Source organism: Canis lupus, chromosome 37, assembly GCF_011100685.1.
Source record: "Canis lupus familiaris isolate Mischka breed German Shepherd chromosome 37, alternate assembly UU_Cfam_GSD_1.0, whole genome shotgun sequence".
Taxonomy (NCBI): Eukaryota; Metazoa; Chordata; class Mammalia; order Carnivora; family Canidae; genus Canis; species Canis lupus.
In genome coordinates this window covers 55,599-79,660 of record NC_049258.1, presented here as the reverse complement: position 1 = coordinate 79,660, position 24,062 = coordinate 55,599, and the positions used below count along the sequence as shown (strand labels likewise).

The 24,062-nt window shown below is 37.5% G+C and overlaps 1 protein-coding gene across 1 annotated transcript in view; it reads right to left on the bottom strand.

The window, feature by feature from the left end:
* WDR75 (WD repeat domain 75) overlaps window positions 1-24,062 on the bottom strand; it is a 34,145-nt gene that overhangs the window by 9,851 nt on the left and 232 nt on the right. The window contains exons 2-12 of the mRNA XM_038585120.1: window positions 18,660-18,789; window positions 15,944-16,009; window positions 14,762-14,852; window positions 11,447-11,571; window positions 9,886-9,956; window positions 8,798-8,917; window positions 8,206-8,294; window positions 3,286-3,444; window positions 2,346-2,405; window positions 2,142-2,257; window positions 711-886 (exon numbers count right to left, since the gene is read on the bottom strand). Coding sequence (XP_038441048.1) covers window positions 711-886; window positions 2,142-2,257; window positions 2,346-2,405; window positions 3,286-3,444; window positions 8,206-8,294; window positions 8,798-8,917; window positions 9,886-9,956; window positions 11,447-11,571; window positions 14,762-14,852; window positions 15,944-16,009; window positions 18,660-18,789 — 1,203 coding nt within the window. The remainder of the gene's footprint in view (window positions 1-710; window positions 887-2,141; window positions 2,258-2,345; window positions 2,406-3,285; window positions 3,445-8,205; window positions 8,295-8,797; window positions 8,918-9,885; window positions 9,957-11,446; window positions 11,572-14,761; window positions 14,853-15,943; window positions 16,010-18,659; window positions 18,790-24,062) is intronic.

Here is a 24,062-nt window from a genome sequence, read left to right as displayed (position 1 = left end):
CTCAAAGCTTGTTTTCAACTTGACAGTGCTGCTACGAATGCAAGATAACCTCTGCTAGCACTGTGTTCTTAAAAGAACATCGGAGCAAGACTGTGCTGTGATTTTTTAAAAGTCCATACTACAAAAAGAGTGACTAGCGATAATCTATTAAACCCTCTGAGCCGGTTTCCTCAACCTGTAAAATGTGGAAAAGAAGTTTATCTTACATTATTTCTGTGCAGATTGGGAGGACAACAGGTACAAAAGCACTAATCCTAGTTCTTGGCACAGAGCAAGGCCTTGATAAGCAGCTGCTCTAATCAAGGTCTGAGAAACTAGAGAACTCCCTATCTAATCAAACATACAGGCTACTACTCTGCTGCCTACCGCTGCCATTTTTCTGAAGGTAGCATGTTAATAAAATAGCAAACGGACTAAGAAGTTTGGATTCCAATTCTGGCTTTGCTTGGAATTAGGTCTGATGTCCTTGGGGAGGGGGATCACACTCCTGTTTCCTCATTTATGCATGGAGATGACCTTACAATCTGGGGGACACCAACACTTTCTCAGAGCAGAAAGCTTGAAAGGCTTCATTAGTACAGTACCACCTCCCTCATTTCTCTAAATCTGAAATTTACCAAAATGAAACATTTAAAAGACAAATGAAACCATAAAATAGAAAGCCATACATTTTCCACTCTGAAATTAAATAGTCATGCAGATAGTATTACCCTTGTGTTTTCTTATTATACATCCACAGTTTCATCTGCAATTCAAGCTCTGTTTCCTTTTCCTGACGTTGTTCCACCGTTGCAAGCCAGTTACCATAGCAGTCAAATGCAGCCTTTGTCAGCTCGATTTGGATCAGACCATAATCATTGATATATTCTTGTTGTATAATATCTAACTGAAGGGTTAAAAAAAAATCCAAAATACTCTTAATGTAAATACAGAAACGTGAATGTTTTCAAGGAATAGTAATTAACCACAAAGGTAATTTTTGGAATCTATAGTAATAAGTTTTCAGATAAGGGAAAAAAATGAACTATTAATTATGGATATCAAAACCGCCATGAAAAAAGCACACTACACTTCACCAGTTCAGTGGCAATTATTCTTTAATGACCTTATATTTTAGTAATGACTGACCATGAACAGGATACAGTGGAACCTTTAGTTGACAGTAACACTTTTCTCCCTTGTTTCTATGTACAAAGAGCTTTATATAAAATCTCAAGGTTAAATTCTACATCACTAAAAAGGAGAAGAATAAAACTTAAATCTACAACTTTAAGTGGAGAAGAAAGATAGCAATGTTATAAGTAGACAATTTTATTTATGGTTGTTTCTTTTATCCCATTCCTTTGCTTACTCACTAAACATATATCAAGTAACTATTATTTTCCAGGCACTGTACTGGAAATGTACAAAGAAATAAGTCTCCTTTGAGGGGCTTAAAGGCGAGGGAAAGAAAGAGCTCAAGTGTACAGTGCTATGACAGAAACTGGTAAAGAGTACTGTGGGGCACAAAGCCACAAGGCTGGATTAATAAGAAGCCTCCCCCTTACACTGAAAATTTCATCGTTAGTATGTACAGACTGACAACATTTTACCACAAAGCAGAGACATATCTGTATTTCCAATCCTTATGATCTTATTTCCCTATTCTTGTAACTCAAAGGCACAGATGTATGACAGCTAATTAGAGTGCAGTCTGAAGCATAATCAAATGGAGAGCCAGCATGGGAGTGCCAACTGGCTTACTTGGGAGACTTAATTTGCAACTGTGGCCTCATTAGAATTATGCTGTAAAGAACTCAACTAAGTAACCACAGATAGTATTGATAATATTCAAGCAAACAAAGGCACAAGATCTTTTTAGAAGCTACTATACAAGTTACTTAACCCTAGTGGTGCGGCTGGGAACTTTCATTAGTTTTAAGACCAGTTAATGGATCAAAGTCTTACATTATATGGGGATCCCTGGGTGGCTCAGCGGTTTGGCACCTGCCTTTGGCCCAGGGCGTAGTCCTGGAGTCCCGGGATCGAGTCCCGCATCGGGCTCCCTACATGGAGCCTGCTTCTCCCTCTGCCTGTGTCTCTGCCTCTCTCGCTCTCTGTGTCTCTCATGAATAAATAATTAAAAAAAAAAAAAGTCTTACATTATATAACTGCTTATCATGTTGCAGAGAATAAAACTGCAAATGGCCAGGTTTTCCATTCAAAACCAAAGCTTTAGTTCTGGGATCAATCATCAAACCAGTATAGATATTGCTGTCTGCAAAAGAAATGATAAATCGTTAAAATCATGCAAATAATCACTTTTAAAATGCACATGATTACAAATCGACTGGGTTTTATCTTACCTTTCACTAGGCCTTGAATTACTGCGGATGCCTCTAGGTTTCGGTGAATCACTATTATCTCTGTGGGTAAAAAAACAAAAAACAAAACAAAACAAAAAAAACCCAATCAATCAGAACTTCAAGGTAAAAAAAAAAAAAAAAAAAAAAAATCAGTTAAATTATGTCCTTCTAAAATATACCAGAATACAATACAACTTAAGTTCAATTTATACTTAGTATTATTAGAAAATCAGGAATAAAAAAAGAAAATCAGGATTGTATTTTGTGATTTACCTAGAAAACTGAGGCTGGGGAGGAGGGGTGTTTTGAGGCTTTAAGGTTTATCACTTGTACATATGAATATATTTTAAGTGTTAATTCAGAAACTCATATACCCTAAAAGAGACAGTTTACTTTGAAATGAGTCACTACACTAATGGATTATCCAGTTATGGTTTTTTTTTTTTTTTTAAGGGAAAAGGAGATAATAGGCTCAGATCTACATTTAGGCTGAGTAGTAACAGGATAAGCAAAAAGTTTTGGGGTTGTATCTATGACTGCCTCCATTCCTGTCAGAATCCACAGGACTCCCATGCTGAGAGAGTAGTTATGTCAGCGTTCTTTTGAAAATGTCATTACATTTGCGGAGGCACAAATGCCCACTTCAAGAGCTGCTACTCTATTACCCCGACATCATCCCACATGTAAAGGTTTTGAAGTGGAAGTGGTACAACAAGAACCAAATATACTAGCCCTGTATTTTTATAAAAACAATCCTGAAAATGTTGGATTCTGGTGCATCTAGAGTCAAAAAAGGAAGAGAGAAAGGAGGAAGAATGGAAGAAAAAAATGTTCACTTATGCTACTATGAATCTTATGCTACTCTTGATTAGTTTTAGGTCTCTTATTTTCCATTCGCTAGTTGTACAATTCTAATTCTTCACAACAAATTCAGACTTACTATTATCAGAGTGAGAAGTACAGAACAAATCCCCAGCTGGTGAGACCGAGATATGTTCAATAGTAGCTCCCAAACGGGGGAGGAACTCCTTATTCTTCTCTGCTGCATCGCGCCACTCTACTAGGACAGATTCCCGACCACCACTCAGCAGACTGGTGCCTTCTCATCCATCCACAGAAATGGAAAGAACAGCATATGGGGGGAAAAATTAGAAAGAGAAATAGAATTAACACTTAAGATTTTCCTACCATGTTAGAGATATATAACTATTTTTAAAAGTATGCAAACAAATGTCTTCCTATCTATTAATAAACCTAAGACAACAGACTTAACAGTTATGGATTCTGGGATATTCCTTTCCAACAACATCTAACTAGTTTGTTGCTGACCAACTCTTCTGCCAATAGTAGAAAAACTGAATGAAACAAACATCCTCTAGGACCAGATGGCTTCAATGACAAATTTTTCCAAATATTTAAAAAAAATGAACCAATTTTAATACTCTTCAAAGTAACAACAACAAAAAAAAAAAAAAAAAAAAAAAAACCCAGAGAACACCTCCCAACTTGTTTACAGGAACAGCATAACCCTTCCCCAAACTAATAAATTGTAAGAAAGTTATAAGTCAATTTCATGACAGATGAAAATTCTGAAAATATTAAAGCTGAATCCAAGGATATATTAAGCAGATAATATATGAGTAAACTCAACTGTAAAAATGTGATTAACACTTGAAAAGTAATTAATTCCATTGACAAAATAAAGACAATAATCATGAATATTTTAATAGATGCAGAAAAAGTAAATTGTAGAATTCTATACCCATGATAAAAATTCTCAGTAACTTAGGAATTGAGATCTCTAACATTTCATCAAGGATTCCTGGAGAAAATCTATAGAAAGCATCACTTTAAATGCTAAAATAATGAAAACTTTCCTCCTGTGATTGGGAACACTAGTCCCACTTAGATTCAGCATTATGTGGAGGTCCTGATACACTGACATGAGACATGAAGGGATTAAGGATGGGAGAGAACTAATGACTTCAGTGCTCATACAGTGTGACTGGGTGCAAAGCACAGCCAAAACAGTTTATACTGTTCATATTTGCCTGAACTTATAACCATCCTCCAAAGCAACTATAATTTATAGCTCATTTACACAGACAACTAATCTTCTATTATTTCTCCTATACCTATATAGGATCAATGCTGATGTTTTTATTACTGACAACCATGTACTAGATATACGTGTGTGTGTGTGTGTGTGTGTGTATTTTAAAGATTTGAGACAGAGTGCATTGCACCAGAGTCGGTGGAGAAACAGAAGGAGCATCTCAAGAAGACTGCGCCCACTGTGCAGCCCGATGCAGGGCTTGATCTCACTACCCAGAGATCACGACCTAAACTTACAGTTGGATGCTCAACTGACTGAGCCACCCAGGTGCTCCCCGCCCCTACCCTGTATACGGTATTTAACTATTACTTCTCATTTACAAATATCCACATGACTTATAATATAAACCCAAGAATTCAACTCTCCGATAAGCCACGATTAGCTGTAGGACCTCCTATACCAAAGCTTTGGCTCAAGGCACAGGCTCCCTGTATTCTTTCCTTCCCTTTCTTTGAGTGCCTACTGGTCTACTCCTTCTCCAAGACTCATCTGTAAAGGGCAATAGTAAATGTTCCAGGGTTTAAGTAAAGCCATCACAGAGAGCTGTGACTGCTAACTGGTGTGAGAGGTGGCAGACGACACAGAGAGGAGTCAGTGATAGTATATATCAACTGGTCTTGGCCCAAATTAGGACAGGGGCCATAGCAGAGAACATGAAATTGCGGATGAAAAGCCAAATGACACTGCGTGGAACATGACATACATATGTATACATACACATGCCTCCCCCCATTTGTATTTCTGGAGGGTGGGGTATGAGAAGGGTGGAAAAGATGAGAACAGCCTACATCTTTTATCCAGAGGGTTAATATCCTCTTCATTCTCCTTCTATTCTTAATTCCCATTTCACAACTGTTGTACTACCCTAAGTGCATTAGGTTGGGTCCCACCCCCATACATCAGTAACTGCTCCCCACTCCAACCCAAAGTAGGCTGAAGGCACCTCCTACATCCTGAGGCTCCAGTGAGTTAAACCCAAGTAACCCTGTAAGGATCCAGAGCACATGATACTAAAACTTATGCTGACAGTCTCTAGGAAGACCTAGAGAAAAAAAAATTCACTTTCTCCAGGCACATAATCTTTTTTAGCACCCAGTCCCCTTTTTTCAGCAGTCAGTCAAAATATACTGATATAACTTTGACTACACAGGTGTGAGGGTGCTAAAATACAAACTTCTGTTGACCATCCTATTTTCAAGGAAGATTTTTAAATATTCTTAATAATTTAAAAAATGTTTCAAATTCCAATTAGTTTATAGTGTAATATTAGTTTCAGATGTACAATATAGTGATTCAACAATTCTATATAATACCCAGTGCTCATCACAAGTAAAGTCCTTAATCCCCATCACCTATTTAACTCATCTTTCACATCCCCTCCCTCTGGTAACATTTTTTTTTTTTGCTTAGAGTCTGTTTCTTAGTTTGCGTCTTTTTCCCTTTGTTCATTTGTTGTTTCTTAAATTCCACACAAGTGAAACCATATGGTATTTGCCTTTCTTAGACTTACTTTGTTAAGCATAATTCTCACTAGCTCCATCTGTCTTTGCAAATCGCAGTCTCATTCTTTTTTTTTTTGGCTGAGTAATATTCCATTTTGTGTGTATGTGTGTGCGTACACACATCAGATTTTCTTTATCCATTCATAAATCAATGGACACTTGGCTGTTTCCATAATTTGGCTATCGTAGATAATGCTGCTATAAACATGAAGCTGCATGCATCCTTTTGAATTAGTATTTTTGCATTCTCTGGGTTAATACCTAATAGTGCCATTGCTGGATCATTTGGTAATTCTATTTTTAACTTGATTTGGGAGGATCCTCCACACTGTTTAACAGAGTAGCTGCACCAGAGTGCTTGCATTTCCCACCAACAGTGCAAGAGGGTCTCCCCTTCCCCACATCCTTGCCAACACCTGTTGTTCCTTGTGTTTTTTATTTTAGCTACTCTGACAGGAGTGAGGTAATCTCACTGTAGTTTTGATTTATAGTTCCCTGATCAGTGATGTTGAGCATGTTTTCATGTGTCTGTTGGCCATCTGTATGCCTTCTTTAGACAAATATCTGTTCATGTCTTCTGCATGTTTTAATTGGATTACTTTTTGGGTTTAAGTTGTGTAAGTTTTTATATATTTTGGATTCTAGCCTTTTATCAGATATGTCATTTGTAGATACCCATTCCATAGGTTACCTTTAAGTTTTTATTGTTTCCCTTATTTTGATGAACTCCCAATAGTTTATGTTTGCTTTTGTTTCCCTTGCCTCAGGAAACATATCTGGAAAAATATTGCTACAGCCAATGTCAAAGAGGTTGCTGTGTTGTACTCTAGGATTATGATGGTTTCATGTCTCCCATGTCCTTAAACCATTTTGGATTTATTTTTGTGTATGGTGTAAAAAAGTGTTCCAGCTTCATTCTTTTGAATGTTGCTGTCCAGTTTTCCCAACACCATTTGTTGAAGAGACTTTTTCCCATTGCATTTTCTTTGCTGCTTTGTTGAAGACTAATGGAACATATAGTTGTGGGTTCATCTCTCATGGGAGCATGGAATGTCTTTCCATTTCTTTGTGTCATCTTCAATTTTTTTCATCAGTGTTTTATAGTTTTCATAGGACAGACCTTTATATGTTTATTCCTAGGTATCTTATTAGTTTTGGTGCAATTATAAATCGAGACTGACTCCTTAATTTCCTTTCCCCTGCTTCATTATTGATGTATAGAAATGCAACAGTTTGTTGTTTTTTTTTTTTAATTTTTTTTAATGCAACAGTTTTCTGTACTAGGATTTTGTATCCTGTGACTTTCCTGGATTTATTTATCAGTTCTAGCAGCTTTTGGTGGTCTTTCAGGTTTTATAGTATCATGTCCTCTGCAAACAGTGAAAAAGTTTTCCTCCTCCTTCATCACTCTCAACGATTGCTATGTCTAGGACTACCAGTACTATCTTAAATGACAGTGGCAAGACTAGACATCCCTGTCTTCTTTTAACTGCAGAGGAAAAGTTCTCAGTTGTTCTGCATCAAGCATATTAGCTGTTTTTGTTTTTTGTTTTTTGTTTTTTCACATATAGCCTTTATTATATGTTGAAGTATGTTCTCTCTATTATATGTTGAAGTATGTTCCCCTGTTTTGAGGGGTTTTATCATGAATGGATATTGTACTTTGTCAGCTTAATTACAATAGCCACACTCTCATGTACCTTAAATGAAATACAAGTTCTGAATTAATTTAAAAATGTGAATGCAAAGGAGGCAACCTAATTATGTTAAGACATAAATTTTTGATTTAGACCTAGGTCCAAATCCCACTTACTAGCTGTGGGACCTCAGGCAAATTAGTTGTTAACCACAAATCACTTTATCTGCAAAACTATGCCTATTTCATAGCTGCCAGAATTAAATGAAGTAGTGGATGTAAAGCATAGCATAATCATTTATACCTGATAAACTATAGCAACTCTAATGGACAAGCACTTAGCCACATATTTTTTTAAAAAACTAGTGTAATTTCAAAAGGTTCTTTATGTTAACAACAAGGACTTTATCACATGTGTGCATTTTGATACTCTGAAGGGCTCTGAAATCTATGATATGTGGTACTGTGCTGAAGAAAGCCCAAACCACAGGGGTGATTTATAAGCATTTACAATTCCTTTGGTTCATGCAATCCTAAACCTTTCAATGCAGTGGATACTGACCCATATATTTCAAAAGTTCATTTCAATTATTAAACTTCACTTACCTGTCACTGAAAAAGCCAAATCCATGACCATATCATGGTGCCAATGTAAACATGTGTATGTGTATTTCTTATCATCATCAAAATTCCTCCTATTGAAGAAAACAAAAATTGTTCATTTGACCAAAGGCATTAAGTTAATAAAAGTAATGGCATGCCAAATATAATGGACATAATATATGCCAAAATAATAAATTATATCAAGCTTGCAAGTCTTAATGTGTAAAAAGTACATTTTCTATTTCTAATCAGTGACTTCTACAAACAATAGACCATTCATGGTATCCTACTAGATATACACTGTTAGTCTTTTCTTTTCACTTAAAGCCTGATAAAGAAGGTGTCCTCAATAAAACAGTTATAGGCAAAATGAAATTTTTTTAACTCCTCCTACTAGCCCAAGGTTAGAAGTTTGAAAATACTAAGTCTATGCAACGAAGAGCACAGTAGTAGTACAAGAAATGGAGGGTGTCAGCAAAACCTCATCTGTATTACCAGTACTATCCTTTTTCCTGAATCCAAAGATAGCTCTGTTCTGTAGCACTGATATAAAATAATATGTAAAGATCACCATGCTCTTCATAAGTTAACTGACCAAAGACGAATTTTGCCATCCTTGTGACCAGTTGCTATGCAATCTTCCTTCGGATGACATGCTACACATGTAAAATTGTTCTTGGCATGTTTCTTATTTCTTGATGATGATAATGTAAACCTAGAAGAAAAAAACTGTCCCTTATTAAAGTCTCTTGGTAAGTGGTGATGTAGTTAAGTAAAAGGGAGTTTGCACCCTTATGAACCAAACTGGAGAGCTCTCAAAATTCACCAAATATAAATGCATAATTTAAAAAAAATCATGACTAAGAATCAATATTTTTTTTGGCAAACACTTACTAATATGCAATATAAACTCCATGTGACTAACATTCTATCATGGTAACTTGTCTACAGAGGCCACTGACATCGAGGTAAAGCCAAGGCAGTCCTTCCAGCAGCTTTTGCCTGAGCCAAGTTTGTCCAAATCTCTTGTCAACTGAAGCCAAATTTTCACATTAGGTATGAACAAGCCTAGTAAATTATATCTGAGACAACTGGCTAATGTGTCCGAAGATAATAGGATCTTTATTATACTGCAAAGAAAAACATGTTAATCTTGACAGGATAAAGGGAAAAGGGGACAGTGTCATTCAAAGAGTCACTGCTCATGCTCAGCACTAATCTCCTCAAATATGTTATTTTATTCATCCTTACAACTCTAATAGGTAGATATTATCCCCATTTTAAATAGATGTTAATGTGAGGTACAGTGAGGTTCAAAGAGACTAAATTTGACTCATTTTAAACCCAGTTATCCCAAAGCCTACGTTCATTCCTATAGCCAAAAGAAAATAGCAATAAAGGTCATCTGGGCTAACCTTTTAAACTACATCCAATTCTGACATCATGCACGCACACCAGAACCTAAGTGGACAAGGGGTTTTGGCTCGACAAAGCTCCCTAGGTTTCTATGTGTTAGGATTCCTTCAACCCTATCCATTGTGGGTTAAAAACTCTACCTCTGTATGTAGTGGTTTCACAATCTCTTCCAACATGAAAGTAGGAACAGCTCTGGGTCACAGGTACGAACATGAAATAAATTACAACAAACTCGAGTAAATAAAACTATCAGAAAGGATTTCTTACCTTGATGTTGTTTTCCTTTTGAAAAAATAGACAGACAAGTAAAAGTCCCGTACTGCAGCAACATATTCTCCCTAATATTTCAGAGAGAGGACATTCACAAAAATAGAAGTCTTTAAGAAATGCTCTCATCACAAAAAATGAACATAGTAACATCTTTTTTTCAGATTGAGTATATTAATATAAAATGATATAGATAGCTATGGAAAAGATAATCCTTTTAAAATAATTATAGAAAATTCAAACACAAATTTAGGTCCTATATCTGAAAACTACACCCTCTAGCTTTAAGTATCACGATTCCAATTTTTCCCACTAAGGCATAATTTATATACAAAATAATGCAATGCTTGACATGTATGTCCATGTAATCACAAGATGGAGAACATTTACTTCACATCAGAAATGTTTCCTTGTTGCTTTTCCTAGTCATTCCCAATGTCCTTGCCCTGGCCAGCACAAACGGAGTTCTATCAGTACAGTTTACTTCTCTGTTCCAGAACATCATACAAACACAACAGTGCAATGTACAGCTTTGTGTCTGAACTCTAGCTCATCATCACCTTTTTGAGATTCGTTCATGCTCTTATCGGTATCGTTAGTTTCTACTATTATGAAGCAACATGCCAATAGAGGAGTACGTATCATGAATTGTTTATTCTCTTGTTGATGAACATTTAGGTTACTTCCATTCTGGAGCTACTATGAATACTAGCAGGACATTTTATGGTCATGTTCTCATTTCTTTACATAGGAATGGGAACTACTGGCTCATGGTAAGGACAGATGTTACCTTTGATCTGTATCTTGCCATGGTCAATACTGTCAGTTTTTAACGTTAAAAGTGTTCTCTCTAAGAAATTAACCCTTTTTAGAACAAAACCAAAATAATGCTGTAAACTTAGACTATACAAACATGCCACCCCAATGTCCTCTAGGGACTTCTGGTGATGCTTGATTTTTAAAATAACCAAGTAATTACTAATAGGGAAAGGCTAAGTCATGGTAGCAACATCATAGTTAGTATTTCTGATGAACATTTAAGTATATACACTCATGCTACAATGTTAAGTGAAAACAAAGGTAAGGTAAAAAGCCTCCAGATCCTAATTCAGTTTGGGAAAAGTTATTTTATACATGTTTAGGAAAAAGTCTAGAAAGATTCCTCAAATATCACTGGTAAGATTTAATTTTTTCACTTTAACTTCCACATTTTCTATAATGGGCACACTGATTATGGACAGAGAGGTCATATTTTCTAAAGACACAGTCTAAAAATGAAAGAATTTGAGTGGCTTTTATATAGGGCAGGCTAAGAAAGAGTACAAATACCAAAATAATGGTATATTTTGAAGAATTAGAGGGTTTACAAGAACAATAGGTGTATACAAAATTAAGGATCCTAAAAAAATCTATACCATAAACACATGCTAATGTAATGGAACAAACTTCTTAGCTAACAAAAATATTATAAGGCAGTATTCAATGACTGTAACAGAACATGCTCAGAGGAAACATTGCTGCAAAGGGATTTTACAAAAGAGAAAACCAAAACAAATTTTACCTCATTTCCAAAGGCAATGCACTTGGGTGACTGGTTTATATAATCCAAAACAAAGGAGATCTCCTTAGCTTCTATTTCCTGACTTGATGATTTTGACAGTTTCACTGAAACCAGCTGAAATACATCTAGCCAAAGGAAGCTATATTAATATAAACGTTCTCTAGAGAAAAATGAACATGTGCACTTATTCATATGAAACTGTTAATTAGTACTCCAAAATGCATTCGATAGCAGGAGAATAATTCTAGGCCATCTTGAACAAAATGCGCCTTCAAGTTGGACCATTCATCTGAATATACAAGTTTTAAGTGGAAGTCTAATTTCACAACTCCTACATATACATGCTCTATAGAGCAAGAGAAAACAATTTATCTTACTGGTGTATTCTCTGTATTCCAAAGTATTACGCTAACCTTTACAATGGAGATGGAATGTGGTGTAGTGGTGAACTGAGAAGCCAAAGGCAATAAACCCATCTGAGAAATGCTATGTGCTTGCCACACAGTCACAAGATCAATGTCCTCATCTATAATACTGACGTGCTGTTCTCTTTACCATCTATTTTAAAAATCTCTCAAGAGAAAATGGCTGTATTTTACTATGCTACTTTCTTATTTTCTCAGATATTATAATGTCTGAATATAAGCTTCTGTAACACATTGATTTATCACTTTCTCATTTCCCAGCCTGATTATTATTTGCTTTCCACTCTGGATTCTTCTAGCTTTCTCAGTCATCTGAAACTTCACATGTCCAAACCCTGAACTCCTGATTTTCCTTTTTAATCTTAGTCTTCCCCCACTGCAGGAGATGATACCACCATTCACCCAGTTGCTTAGACTAAATCCTTGCATTATCGTGTACTTCTCTTTCATATCCCACGTCAAACCATCGGCAAACCCTGTCGGCTGTATCTTCCAAAGATACCTAGACCTCAATCATTTCTCACCACCTAATCAGTGACCTCTTAACTGTACTCTGTACTTCTATCCTCGTTCCCCTTTAGTGTATTCTCAATGAGCCAGCAATTCTAGTACAATTAAGATCATTTCACTCTTCTCAAAACTCTTCAATGGCTTTTTATCTACTTGGAGTAAAAACCAAAGTCCTTTCAATGGCATATAAAGCTATATGTTATATTATTTATTATCCCTTGGATCACTCAAATCCAGCCTCCCTGCTATTCCTTAAACATGCTAGAAATGCCGCAGATTATGATTCTCCGATACCATCGCACAGCTTATCCTCAAAACCTTCCCTGACCACTTATTTAAATATGTAGTTCTCCAATGTTGCCTATTCCCCTTCCCTGCTGTATTATTCTCCAAAGCATCTTTCAACTTACATCTTATGACTGATCTAGTCTGCTTATTGTTGGGATTGTCCGTTTTGTTCTCTGCAGCCAGAATAGTATTCGGCACATGGAATGTTTTCAATTAGATATTAAATAGATAAATTACTTATAGTAAAAGAAAATGATAGCACTAAAGATGATATGTAAATAACAATTTGTTTTTAAACCAGCAAAACATACTTCAATATGATTTGTACAATTCTGTATCAGATACTGGTTTTGGATTGTGGAACAAAGATGAAACAAATGAAGGATATATATTTTAGTTCTAAGAAATGCCAGTTCAAGCCTGATTCACATTTTTATGTAACAGCCAACTAGATTTTCACATGCTGAGTGCTCATGATGTGCCAAGTAGGAAAGAGTAAAACCAATCCCATCATGAACAGAATTTTGATTAGATTACAGCATTTGGTTAAGTCCAAAAGGTGAATGCCAAGGTCTTACTTGGCAGTAGTTTTCTATCCTTGACTCAACTAGGGGAACATTTGAGTAAACAGGCCCCAGCTTAGGGAATCAACATTTTAATAAGTTCCTTGGGATGATTCTAAAGTGCAGCAATTGTTGAGAATCACTGATCTCACTGATATGGATAAAAAAGTTTTGCTACAACTATTAGCAACTACCTTTGCAACTAAGGAATCATGGTGTTAGTATACAGACTGGTTACCAACGTGGGTGATGAGCAGAATCATCAGGGGAAATATTAAAATGTAGATTCCTAGACTAAATCTCAAAACTAGTGAATCAACTGTCAGTCAGGGAGATTAGGAATCTGAATTTTATTACGTATGTGGAGAGACATTAGGAATCCACACTCATATATAAAACAGAATTTAAATACTGAAAAGTGTTATCTAAAATAGTCAACCAGGAAGGAGACTTAATTTTTTTAAGAAATGTTGCCATTTCCAGAACACTTTTAAAACCATCCTTTAGAGGTGGTTTCTGGGCTACATAAGAAAACTAAACTACTTGTTTTTATTCTTTCATGTAACATTTTTGACAGATAAAATATTACTCATAAACAGACTTCACCAATTTTCAGCTAAAAGGCAGATTTAGCTTTCACCATTTTGACTATTCTCAGATAACTGAAAGTCCACAATATAAAACAATCGATAAATTTGTTACAGCTAAAACCAAACACACACAGCACAAAATAAGCCAAAAACAAAACAAAACAAAAAAACAAAAACACCCTCCCCAAACCAAGCCCAAAATAACAAAAATATACCATGGAAAGGATTCATTTAGCTAATGAGCCATGAGCCAGTCAGCAGACTGCTTTAAGACCATCTTAAAGCTCCTTTCATCTTTGAATTCTGAATACAACTATATTTTATAGAGAACACCAGAGGATACAGTGGTCTTCTTGAATTCTGGTATTAGAAAAATTCTTTGGTTTTATCGCTCATGTCAATGTTCTGATGTATCAAATTCTCTGCTAAAGGACAGCTGTTTATAATCACTGAAGATATTCCAGGAATTCATAAAATGCTCTGAAACATGGTAATTCCAATGAATAATGTTCCAATGATAATGAAAATGCAATTAATAATTTAATCACACAACTAGGTCTTAATATCAAACTGTTTACTATACCATTTCTGGCAGATTCAGGATCAACAAAAAGCGTGTTCGGTAATGGATAAAATGACAGTGATGCTTAAGAATGACAGATTAAGGTCAGTAGAAAGAAAAATGCTAGCCCCCTACAAAACAGCTTTCAAGTCTGAGCTATGCAATCTACTATTACAACTATATATTAATCATTCCCCCATTGTGTATTTCAGAACTAGTGGGAAGCTTCCCCAAAATGAATGCAATAATAATAGAAACAAATTAAATGCCAGCTCCAAAAACTTAACTTCAGATTAAACCAAAATGTTAAATTCTGAGAAACTATGAAAAGAGTAACCTAATGCTATATAAAACAAAGTAAGTTAATTATACTATACCTGGTTTTTCTTTGTTTATTATAACGAAGACAGAGTCCTCAGCACAGGCTAGAGTAAAGAGGGCATGAAGTTTATGCCCTACTATGAAAGTCTGAAAGACAGAGTAAGATAAAGATTAGAAGTACCATATTGTTTATATCTATCTCAAAACCCCAACATAAGGGGGATCCCTGGGTGGCTCAGTGGTTTAGCGCCTGCCTTTGGCCCAGGGCGCGATCCTGGAGTCCCGGGATCAAGTCCCTCATCGGGCTCCCGGCATGGAGCCTGCTTCTCCCTCTGCCTGTCTCTGCCTCTCTCTCCCTCTCTATCATGAATGAATAAATAAAATCTTTAAAATAAAAAAATAAATAAACAAGAGATGCATGAAGATTAAAAAAAACAAAACAAAACAAAAACACACAACGTAAGTTCCATAAGGGAAATCTTATCCATTTTGCTTACTGCTATGTCCCACCATCAGAAGAATACCTGGCATACAAAAGGCACTCAATATGTATTCGTTGAATAAAATTTCAAATTAATAATATAGATCCACTTGTTTCTTTTCAATGGTTATACAGTATCTATTGAATATGAAATGTTAACGGTTATACTCAATATTTTTCTACCATAAACAATGCTGTAGATATTACAATATTGACAATACAATGTGTGTATTGACACACACATTATTTCTACAAGAGATTCCAAAAAGTGAGATCGCTGGAGCAAAAGTTATTTTTCCATTTTCTTTTGTATTCTGATACAAAAGTATCTGTTTCTCTATACTTTACCTCTCACTAGATGGTTTTTGCAGTCTGCAATTTGGCCAAACTGATAGGGAAAAATGCTGTTACTTCTTTATTAATGAGGTTAAACACCTTTTTATGTTATTTTTTTCTGGGAATTACATATTCCTACCTTATGCCAATTTCTTCCTACTGGGTTATTAGTATTTTCTTATTGTTTTTGGGAATTTTCTGTATATTAGGGATACTAACTCTTGTAAATATTTTCTTCCAATTTTATTGCTTATCTTTTTGTTGTAAGTTTAAAATTTCAAACAATTTCTTTTCTTTTATGGTGTGTGACTTTCATAACTTATTTAGAAAGACTATCTAAAGATTAGGCCTTATAGAAGAAAACAGTGTGTCATTAAATGATGTTGCCATCCCTTTTCAAATGGAAGATCAATCCACATACCTTTATTAAAATGCCATCTATATAGTCCCACAGTTTAATGGTGCCATCAAAGGAACAAGAATACAACTAAAAGGGTAAAGATAGTACAAAAGTTATTACAAAATAAAACTCCATTAAGATAGCAATGAATAACTGATACAGATGGTATTTTCTGTTCATTAAATTATCAGCCTTAAAGAGGCAGAGTCATCTACTCATTGTTTTTGCAAAATAGAAAATCTAATCACAGCTCTTTGAAGAAACTTCAAGTTTTAATTAAAATGAGGGAGGACAAAAGTCCACTTTCTATGTTCAAGAGGGAGATGGTAAGTTATTGAGCTATAAAAAGCACTTAAGAGGTTGGTAATATTTCTCCCAGAGCCCATCCTCTATTATTAGCAGAACTCCTTTCATCTTAGATGGGTATTAAAGGAGTGCTTCTCAATTGATCTGAGAATGTCCTATTTAAAAAAAAAAATGTCCAACACATTAATGAACAATATTTTTGTAAAACACAATATAGAAGTTATACACTTGGATGCTATAGCAATGTTGAAGTCCTCTAAAGTTTTGGGTCAATTTCTACAGTTTTCTAGTTGCAAACTGGTAACCAACCATTTGTGGTACTGGTTTGTGCCTCACACTTTGGTAGCACCAGGAGGCCTTAGTAACATGCATTTTTATTTTTATTTTTATTTTTATTTTTAATTTTAATTTTAATTTTTTATTTTATTTTATTTTTTATTTTTGTCCCAGTGGACTTGAGTTTACTAAGGTCACAACAGATTACTAGTTGCTGTTCCTGTGAGAAATACTTTGGTTATAACATTAGTAAAGAATTTCAAGTTTTCTGAAAGTGGTAATTTTAAGATTTCTGCCAATGAGGACATGGAATCAGAGAACAGAAAATGATATTATTGATTCAAGTAAAAGAATCATAGTAAGCAGAAAATACACATCACAATTACTACGTATAAAGGAAAAATCATGAACATGAATCAGTAAATATAATGAGGCAAACCTAGACTGTCAAAACACAAATCCCGGGACTCCAAAGTCCAGAGAATCTGTATTCCCTATCACCTCCACCAAACCGGCAATAAAATTGTTCCCTAATTTTATTAACTTTCAAGAAACATGAAATAGATCTTTTATGCAATGTATGTTTTTTGGTTTGTTTTGCTACAAAATTTAGTAATACAGACTTCACAAATTCCAATTTTAACAAAAGGATATTTCTGCTTTAAAAACACTCAAATGCTACAGATAACAATAAGCTATTTTGTCAAATCCCCAGAGGACAGCAAGGAAAAAAATATGTGCTTGCACCCTGCAGAAAAGCTACTTAACTTTGATTTTCACAGTAGCTCATTTAATTTGGAAAGAAAAGATCCCTATCACTTTATGCCCTCCTTCCTTTACTGTTTACTTTGCCATTTACTGCTCCTATGAGTAACAGTAAATGGCAATGCAAATCTATTCTTGCATCAAGCAATAACTTCTAAGCTGGCTGTGACTAATCCAGAAAAACAGAACCCGATCAAAAACAAGAGCAAGAGTAAACTGTTTCTGAGATCTCTTTAGCGACTGCTGAAGTGTAAGAACAGAATTAAAGTGACATTTCATTATTTTGAATTCTGAGAAGCAAGAGCTGCTTTATGGGGTGACCGAGAGGTCTGGATTAAACTGGACCCCAAAGTCTGTCCTGAAATTAACTGGTCCATTCATTGAGTTAAGAAGCCCTTCTTGACCGGCACTGGTCTGAAGATGGCCTAACATCTGCATTGGCATTAACGAGCCTCATCTGTAAAGCAACAAGTCTACAACATCAATCTCTCTCTCTCTTTTTTTTTTACATCAATCTCTTTTAGTCAACGTTTTCAAACACATGTTCCAGAAAGCAAAGGGCTCAAGGGCATATAAGCTTGAGAAACAACAAACCATATACAGTCTTTTCAGATATTCACAAGGCTTATAAAAAGGACATGAGAAGATTTACAACCCAAGAATTCATCTGTATCTAGCCCTGAATTTCAGGAACTCATATAGCCAGGAATGTCTTCTTTCATGCAACATCCAATTAGCATCCTTGGGAAAAAAACGGTTCACAGAACACAGTATGCGGGACAATGTAGTTCTAGGCTGTGACCCTATTTTAGTAACTAAAAATGGGTAAAAATACCCTGAATCAGAAAATCAATATACAGGTTTCCCGTGCTAAGTGGAAGTATTACTATAAAACCCTTTGTAGTGGAAATAGTGTAGAACAAAGAAGCAATTACCATTCATTTGTATGGAAAAATCTTGAGTGTTCCCAGATCCTGAAAATAACCTCTCTTAGGCTTTTCTGGTACCTCAGGACTCATCTTGCTAATGGAATATATGAAACACACACCGAGATAAAGTACAGATGCTCACAGACACAGTTTAAACTATGGTGGCTTGGTGCTAAGATGCTGAGTGCGGCTCCTGGGGAAGGAGACTGGTAGCGTCACTCTAGCTGGAAGGGGTGCATGCTGCCTCTATAACACCTTGTTGCAAAACAAATATTGAATGTTATTTTTGCTTTTTCCTTTCATTGTAAAAACCAAGTGGCATAATGCAAACTTCTGAAAAGGAAGGGATACCTGCATTTTTTTAAGTCTAACCTGGAAAGTTTCCCGGCCCAAATCAATTTACAATCTTCCGGCAACAACAAAGCCAATATTAAAATATTCAATTATAAATCGTTTGACACCTGTAGATGATTGTTGGGGTTGAGTTGGATTCCAGTCACCAGATTTCTGTGCCCTTGCAATACATGTACACATTCTTCTGTAGCTGTGCTATGAACTTTAACAAAGTCTCCAGAGACATAGAAAATATACCTGGAAATAAGAAAAAAAAAGATTTTTTCATGGACTGTAAAAAGAGATTAAGCTATCTACAGAATATCATGAAAGTTATTTTCTTCTTGCAATAGAGGTTTCTTTCAAAGCATCAGTTTCAAAAATTATATATTAAAAATCGTGTGCTACGTATTCACTTACTATATACACCATTACTCTGACAGCATCTTTCCATATCCCCCACTCTCCACGGTTCACCAGGGACACCACCCCGCTATAGAAGGTACAGACCCGGGATCCCTGGGTGGCGCAGCGGTTTGGCGCCTGCCTTTGGCCCAGGGCGCGATCCTGGAGACCCGGGATCGATTCCCACGTCGGGCTCCCGGTGCATGGAGCTTGCTTCTCCCTCTGCCTGTGTCTCTGCCTCTCTGTCTCTCTCTCTCTCTCTCTGTGACTATCATAAAATCAACAAAAATTAAAAAAAAAAAAAAAAAAAGAAGGTACAGACCCAGAATTCCTAGGCTAGACCTCTCTGTGTTCCCAAAGCGCCCTGTACATGACTTGATCCTAGTACTTTTTATGTTGTGTTGAAATTACTTGTTTACATAAATATCTACCTTCCTTATCTGCCCATAAGCTCTGATAGGGCAAAGGCCTTAATTTATCTTTGATTCCCAATGTCCAATCTAGTTTGTTGAACAGAATCCATCGGGTCCTCAAAGATTTGGTAAACTGAATGGATAAAATGAGCCAACAAAAAAATTATTACAGAATAAGAATAAATCTTCTGATGCTGACTAGGGTCACTATTATCCTATTTTATCAGTTCCAAGACACTTGCTTTTTCACCTCTCTGAAATCAAGATGCATTCCGTAAGTGCTGTAGCCAGGAGACAGTCATAAAATGGTTGTTTAACTAATAGGTTAAGGAAGTTCAAGCAACAAAACATCTGAGGTATATGATCACCGCTCTAGCCGGAGCCTCTTCATTCCCATGAGTACCTTAATTCAGAGTTTTAACATCTCCAGGCTAGACCACTCTTAAGGGCTTCCTACAGTTTCCAGGTGTGGCCCTTCAATTCACCTTTCCCACTCAAACCAGATTAATTTTGCAAATTTGACCACATTACTTCCTTAAAGGTAAAATTAAATTACAATTTGTCAGTGTTTTCCTACTTGTCTCTAGGATGTGATCTAAACTCCTAAGGCCTTTGGTGATTTGACCTGGTGTACTTGGAACCACTTTTTCACTTGAAAAGCGTGCTCTAGTAAAGTGGTTCACAACTCCAATATCCTTGCACTCCCCACAGACACACTCCATTAATACTAACAGGTCCCCTGAGATGGTGGTGGGGGAGAGGGTACCATGTGCCAAGAAAACTCCAAACTGATAGGCTTCCCCAGAGGAAAGGAATGTCCTCTCTCTCTTTGCTCCCTGGCAGAGAATGGCTTTAAATTTGAATGCAAGCTCCCAAAGGAAAATGCTCTCTCCAGGCTTTGGTATATTTTGTGGTCTACCCAGAACACTTTATAATTAATTCCTTAAGACAAATTCAGCTCAGGTGAAGCCTCACATTTTCTCACTCCACATCAGCACCACTCTGAATGCTTCTACAAGATGGCAGGCTTAGCTCTATCACAGCACTTACCACATGACATCCTTGGAAGACTTCCCCTACCAGACTGTGAGCTCTTTCAGGGGAGGAAGGGTGCCTGTACTTATTATAAATCCAGTAACAAAAGTATCGTATGGTAGGGAACGACGCATTTTTTAACTAGTCAAACACAAATAGGTTCAAACGCCAGCTTTACCACAAATGGGCTGAATAATATTGGGAGAATTAACTTCTCTAAAATGTCACTGTTCTCCACTCTAAGATTTCTCACAGGGTGACTATGAGGATAAAATGAAACAACACATGCAAATGCACCCTTAATACACACAGTATACACTCAGTAAATATTTCCATACAATTGGGATAATAATACCTAACCTTGTAGACAGAAATGCATGTAAGCACCTACCACAATGCTTGTCACATAGGACTCAACTCATCTTTGTTGATGAAGTGGAGAAGCAAGAAGTTAGGGATGCTTTAAAGCAGGAATCAGGACTTAAATGAGGCTCTGAAGGATGCATAATTTAAGAGCTGGGAAGGAAAAATAGCAACATAAGCAAAAGCTGGGATACAACTAACAAGAAATTGGAAATGTACCTTTCTAACAAGCAAAGTGTGTACAGTGGGTTATGTCAGGAAACACACTGGATGAGCAGACTCAAGCTAGATCACGGAAGGCCTTGTAAGCCAAACAAAAGAGCAGTATTTAAGGACGGCAACAAAAGATTATTACAGGGTTCTGAGCAAGACTAAGGGTGAGAATAATAATATTATGACAGTAACACAAGGAAAATTATTACAGCAGCAGTACACAGAATGGCCTGCAAAAGAAAAATATCTAGAGAAGGACATTAGCTTTGTGAGAATTCAGGAATGCAAATGGCAAAAATGACTTCTTTTAAAATCTTTTATGCCCTAGCAACCTAATGCAGAGCATCCTGTAAATGTGGGAAGTAACAGGATGTAATACAGACAGTGCTGGACCTGGAGTCCGTGATACCAGACACAGGAATGTCACCTACTGTCATGGACACCCAGCGCTCGGCTTGCCTCTCAGAACACCCCCTGCACACGTCTTTGTGTCCTAATTCCAAGAGCACCCAGTGACCAGGAGAATGTCTTGCATATGCCACAATTCTATGGTTTTATTTACTGTTTCAGATTTCTTGATAAGCTCCCTGAAGCAAAATACAAAATTACCTTATTCTTTCTGTATTAACTAACCAACGCTTGTTGATAATCCTCAACTCCTTGATAAGTTCACTAAAACCCTATTAATTTGCTAGAGAACTGATTTTAATTGCTACATTCTACATAGATAACAAAAACCGAACAACAACAAAAACATAGCTAAATCTTCACCAAATTCCCCAAACTTCAGTACTGAATTTCTACCTAATCCTTGCTTGTCCAACTGGTCATTTCCCTAACCCTTAAACTCAACAGCCCCCCAGATGAACTCATCATCTTCTCAATAATCCTAATTGCTACATCACTCCAAAATGGTCTTTTCATCTTCAATATTTTTTTAAAAGATTTTATTCATGAGACAGAGAGGCAGAGACACAGGCAGAGGGAGAAGCAGGCTCCCTGCAGGGAGCTCGATGCGGGACTCGATCCCAGGACACTGGGGTCACACTCTGAACTGAAGGCAGATGCTCAACCGCTGAGCCACCCAGGTGTCAGGCATCCCTTTCATCTTTAATATTATCTTAGCTCAGGCCAAAGTAATGTCTTGCTTGGATGCCTGCATTAGCCTTTTAAGCCCTGGTGTATACTGTTCCAGACTCTTCTCCCCTAGACTTATGCTGTACTGACCGTACACACGTGATACTCCTTATCCCTCACATCACCCCAGCAATTTAAAGCTGCACACTTTGCCTGGATATCCTCCCCCAATATCACTGGTGGGGCAAACTCCTGTTACTCTTCCAAGATCCTATAGTGAAGGGAAACCTCAACATCACTCTCCCTTCCACGCCAACACTGTACCTCTAGTATGCTAAGCCAACCCACCTCTGATCTTGCTGCTCTCCACCACTTATTACACAGTTTTATAAATGGGTTTCGGATTAATTTTTCTTGAAGAAACACAATCATGTACCTCCCATCGTTCTCCACCTATTGAATAAAAATATACACTCTTTGGACCAAACGATCAAGAGCCGGCTTCATGTTCCTCTTCCGTCACGAGCTCTCTTCATCCACCATTCGTACTAGCTAACTGGACCATAGTCTGTCCAGTATCCTCAGGCTTCTACTCCTTTTGCCCGTGCCCGCTATCTGCAACGCCCCCTGTCCATATCCCCTAGTCAGGATACCACTCACCTGCTAAGGCCTAGCCTAAATATCACTTCCTTGGGAACCGCCCACCCTCAGTCTGAAGTGCTCTCTCCTACTTAGGAACTTCCAAAGTACCACACTATGAAACACGTTTCAAATTATTTTCTTTTCATCATCAAGACTGTAAGGTCTTGAAGGTAGGATCTATATTAAAGTTATCTTAATTTCTGTCGTATCAACTTGTCATAAATAATACATAGTTGACAAATACTTGAAAACAAATTGTAAGACTTAGCAAAGAAAATACTGCGTGTCGTTACAGTAAAATGGAGAGACAGTACACGGGGGAAAAAGAGAGTGGATACCTAGATCTAGGCCCAGAGTGGCGGCACTTTGGCACCCTTTAAGTCTCCATTTCTTCCTGATGTAGAAGATAAATATCAACAAAACCCTCTTTCATGGAAGGATCAAGGATTTACTCTTAGGGCAGTTTATGAACGCTCCTGAAAGCTCCTTCAGTCTCGCCTGCGTTCAACAAGTATCATACGGCCACAAGCAAGATTTTGTGAGGGATATGAACTTTCCTAAGCTATTATCTTGACTCTTCCAAGACAGAAGGTGTTTTTACTAAGGGTCACCGGCCTTAAATTTGAAACCTCTTCCTACAAGGTATCACTTCTACATGATGCTGACAAGGGAGCAACAAGGAAGATGACAACTGACGAACACTAAGCCATTAACTGCCAGGCTGTTTACTTGCTTTCTACGCCTGACAGCATTTAAGCAATCTCAACAACCCTAGGAGATGGATTACAAAATATTCCTGTTTTACGGGAAAAGCAACTGAAGAGAAGATTAAGAACTTGCAAAGATCACACGACGGAAGAACCAGGTTTTAAACCTAGCGAGCATCTTAGTTTCCAATCACACCGAACTCCTGAGAAAAGGGACCAGGGTTTACATATGTTGTTATCCCGCACAGAAACGAACACCCCGATTCATCACGCAAAGCTGCCAAAGGTTGCCAAAATACTTTCCCCGAGGTGCCGCGGGGACCCTGCGCCCACCCCTCCCGAGGTCCTACCAGGACCCCGCGCCCTCCCCCCCGCCCCGAGGTGCTGCGGGGACCCTGGAGCATCTCCTCCCCAGGTGCCGCGGGGACCCTGCGCCCGCCCCTCCCGAGGTCCTGCCGGGACCCCGCGCCCACCCCTCCCCAGGTGCCGTGGGGCCGTGCGCACACCCGCCCCCCCGCCGCGCCGACTCGGGGGCGCGGGGTCCCCCGGGCCTGCACCCACCCGCGGGCGAGCGGCCCCGGGCAGAGGCGCGCCCAGCGTCGGGGTCACAGCGCGGAGCTTCCACTCCGCCGCAGCCTCAGGCCCCGGCGCCCGCGCGCCCCCCGAGCCCGGGACC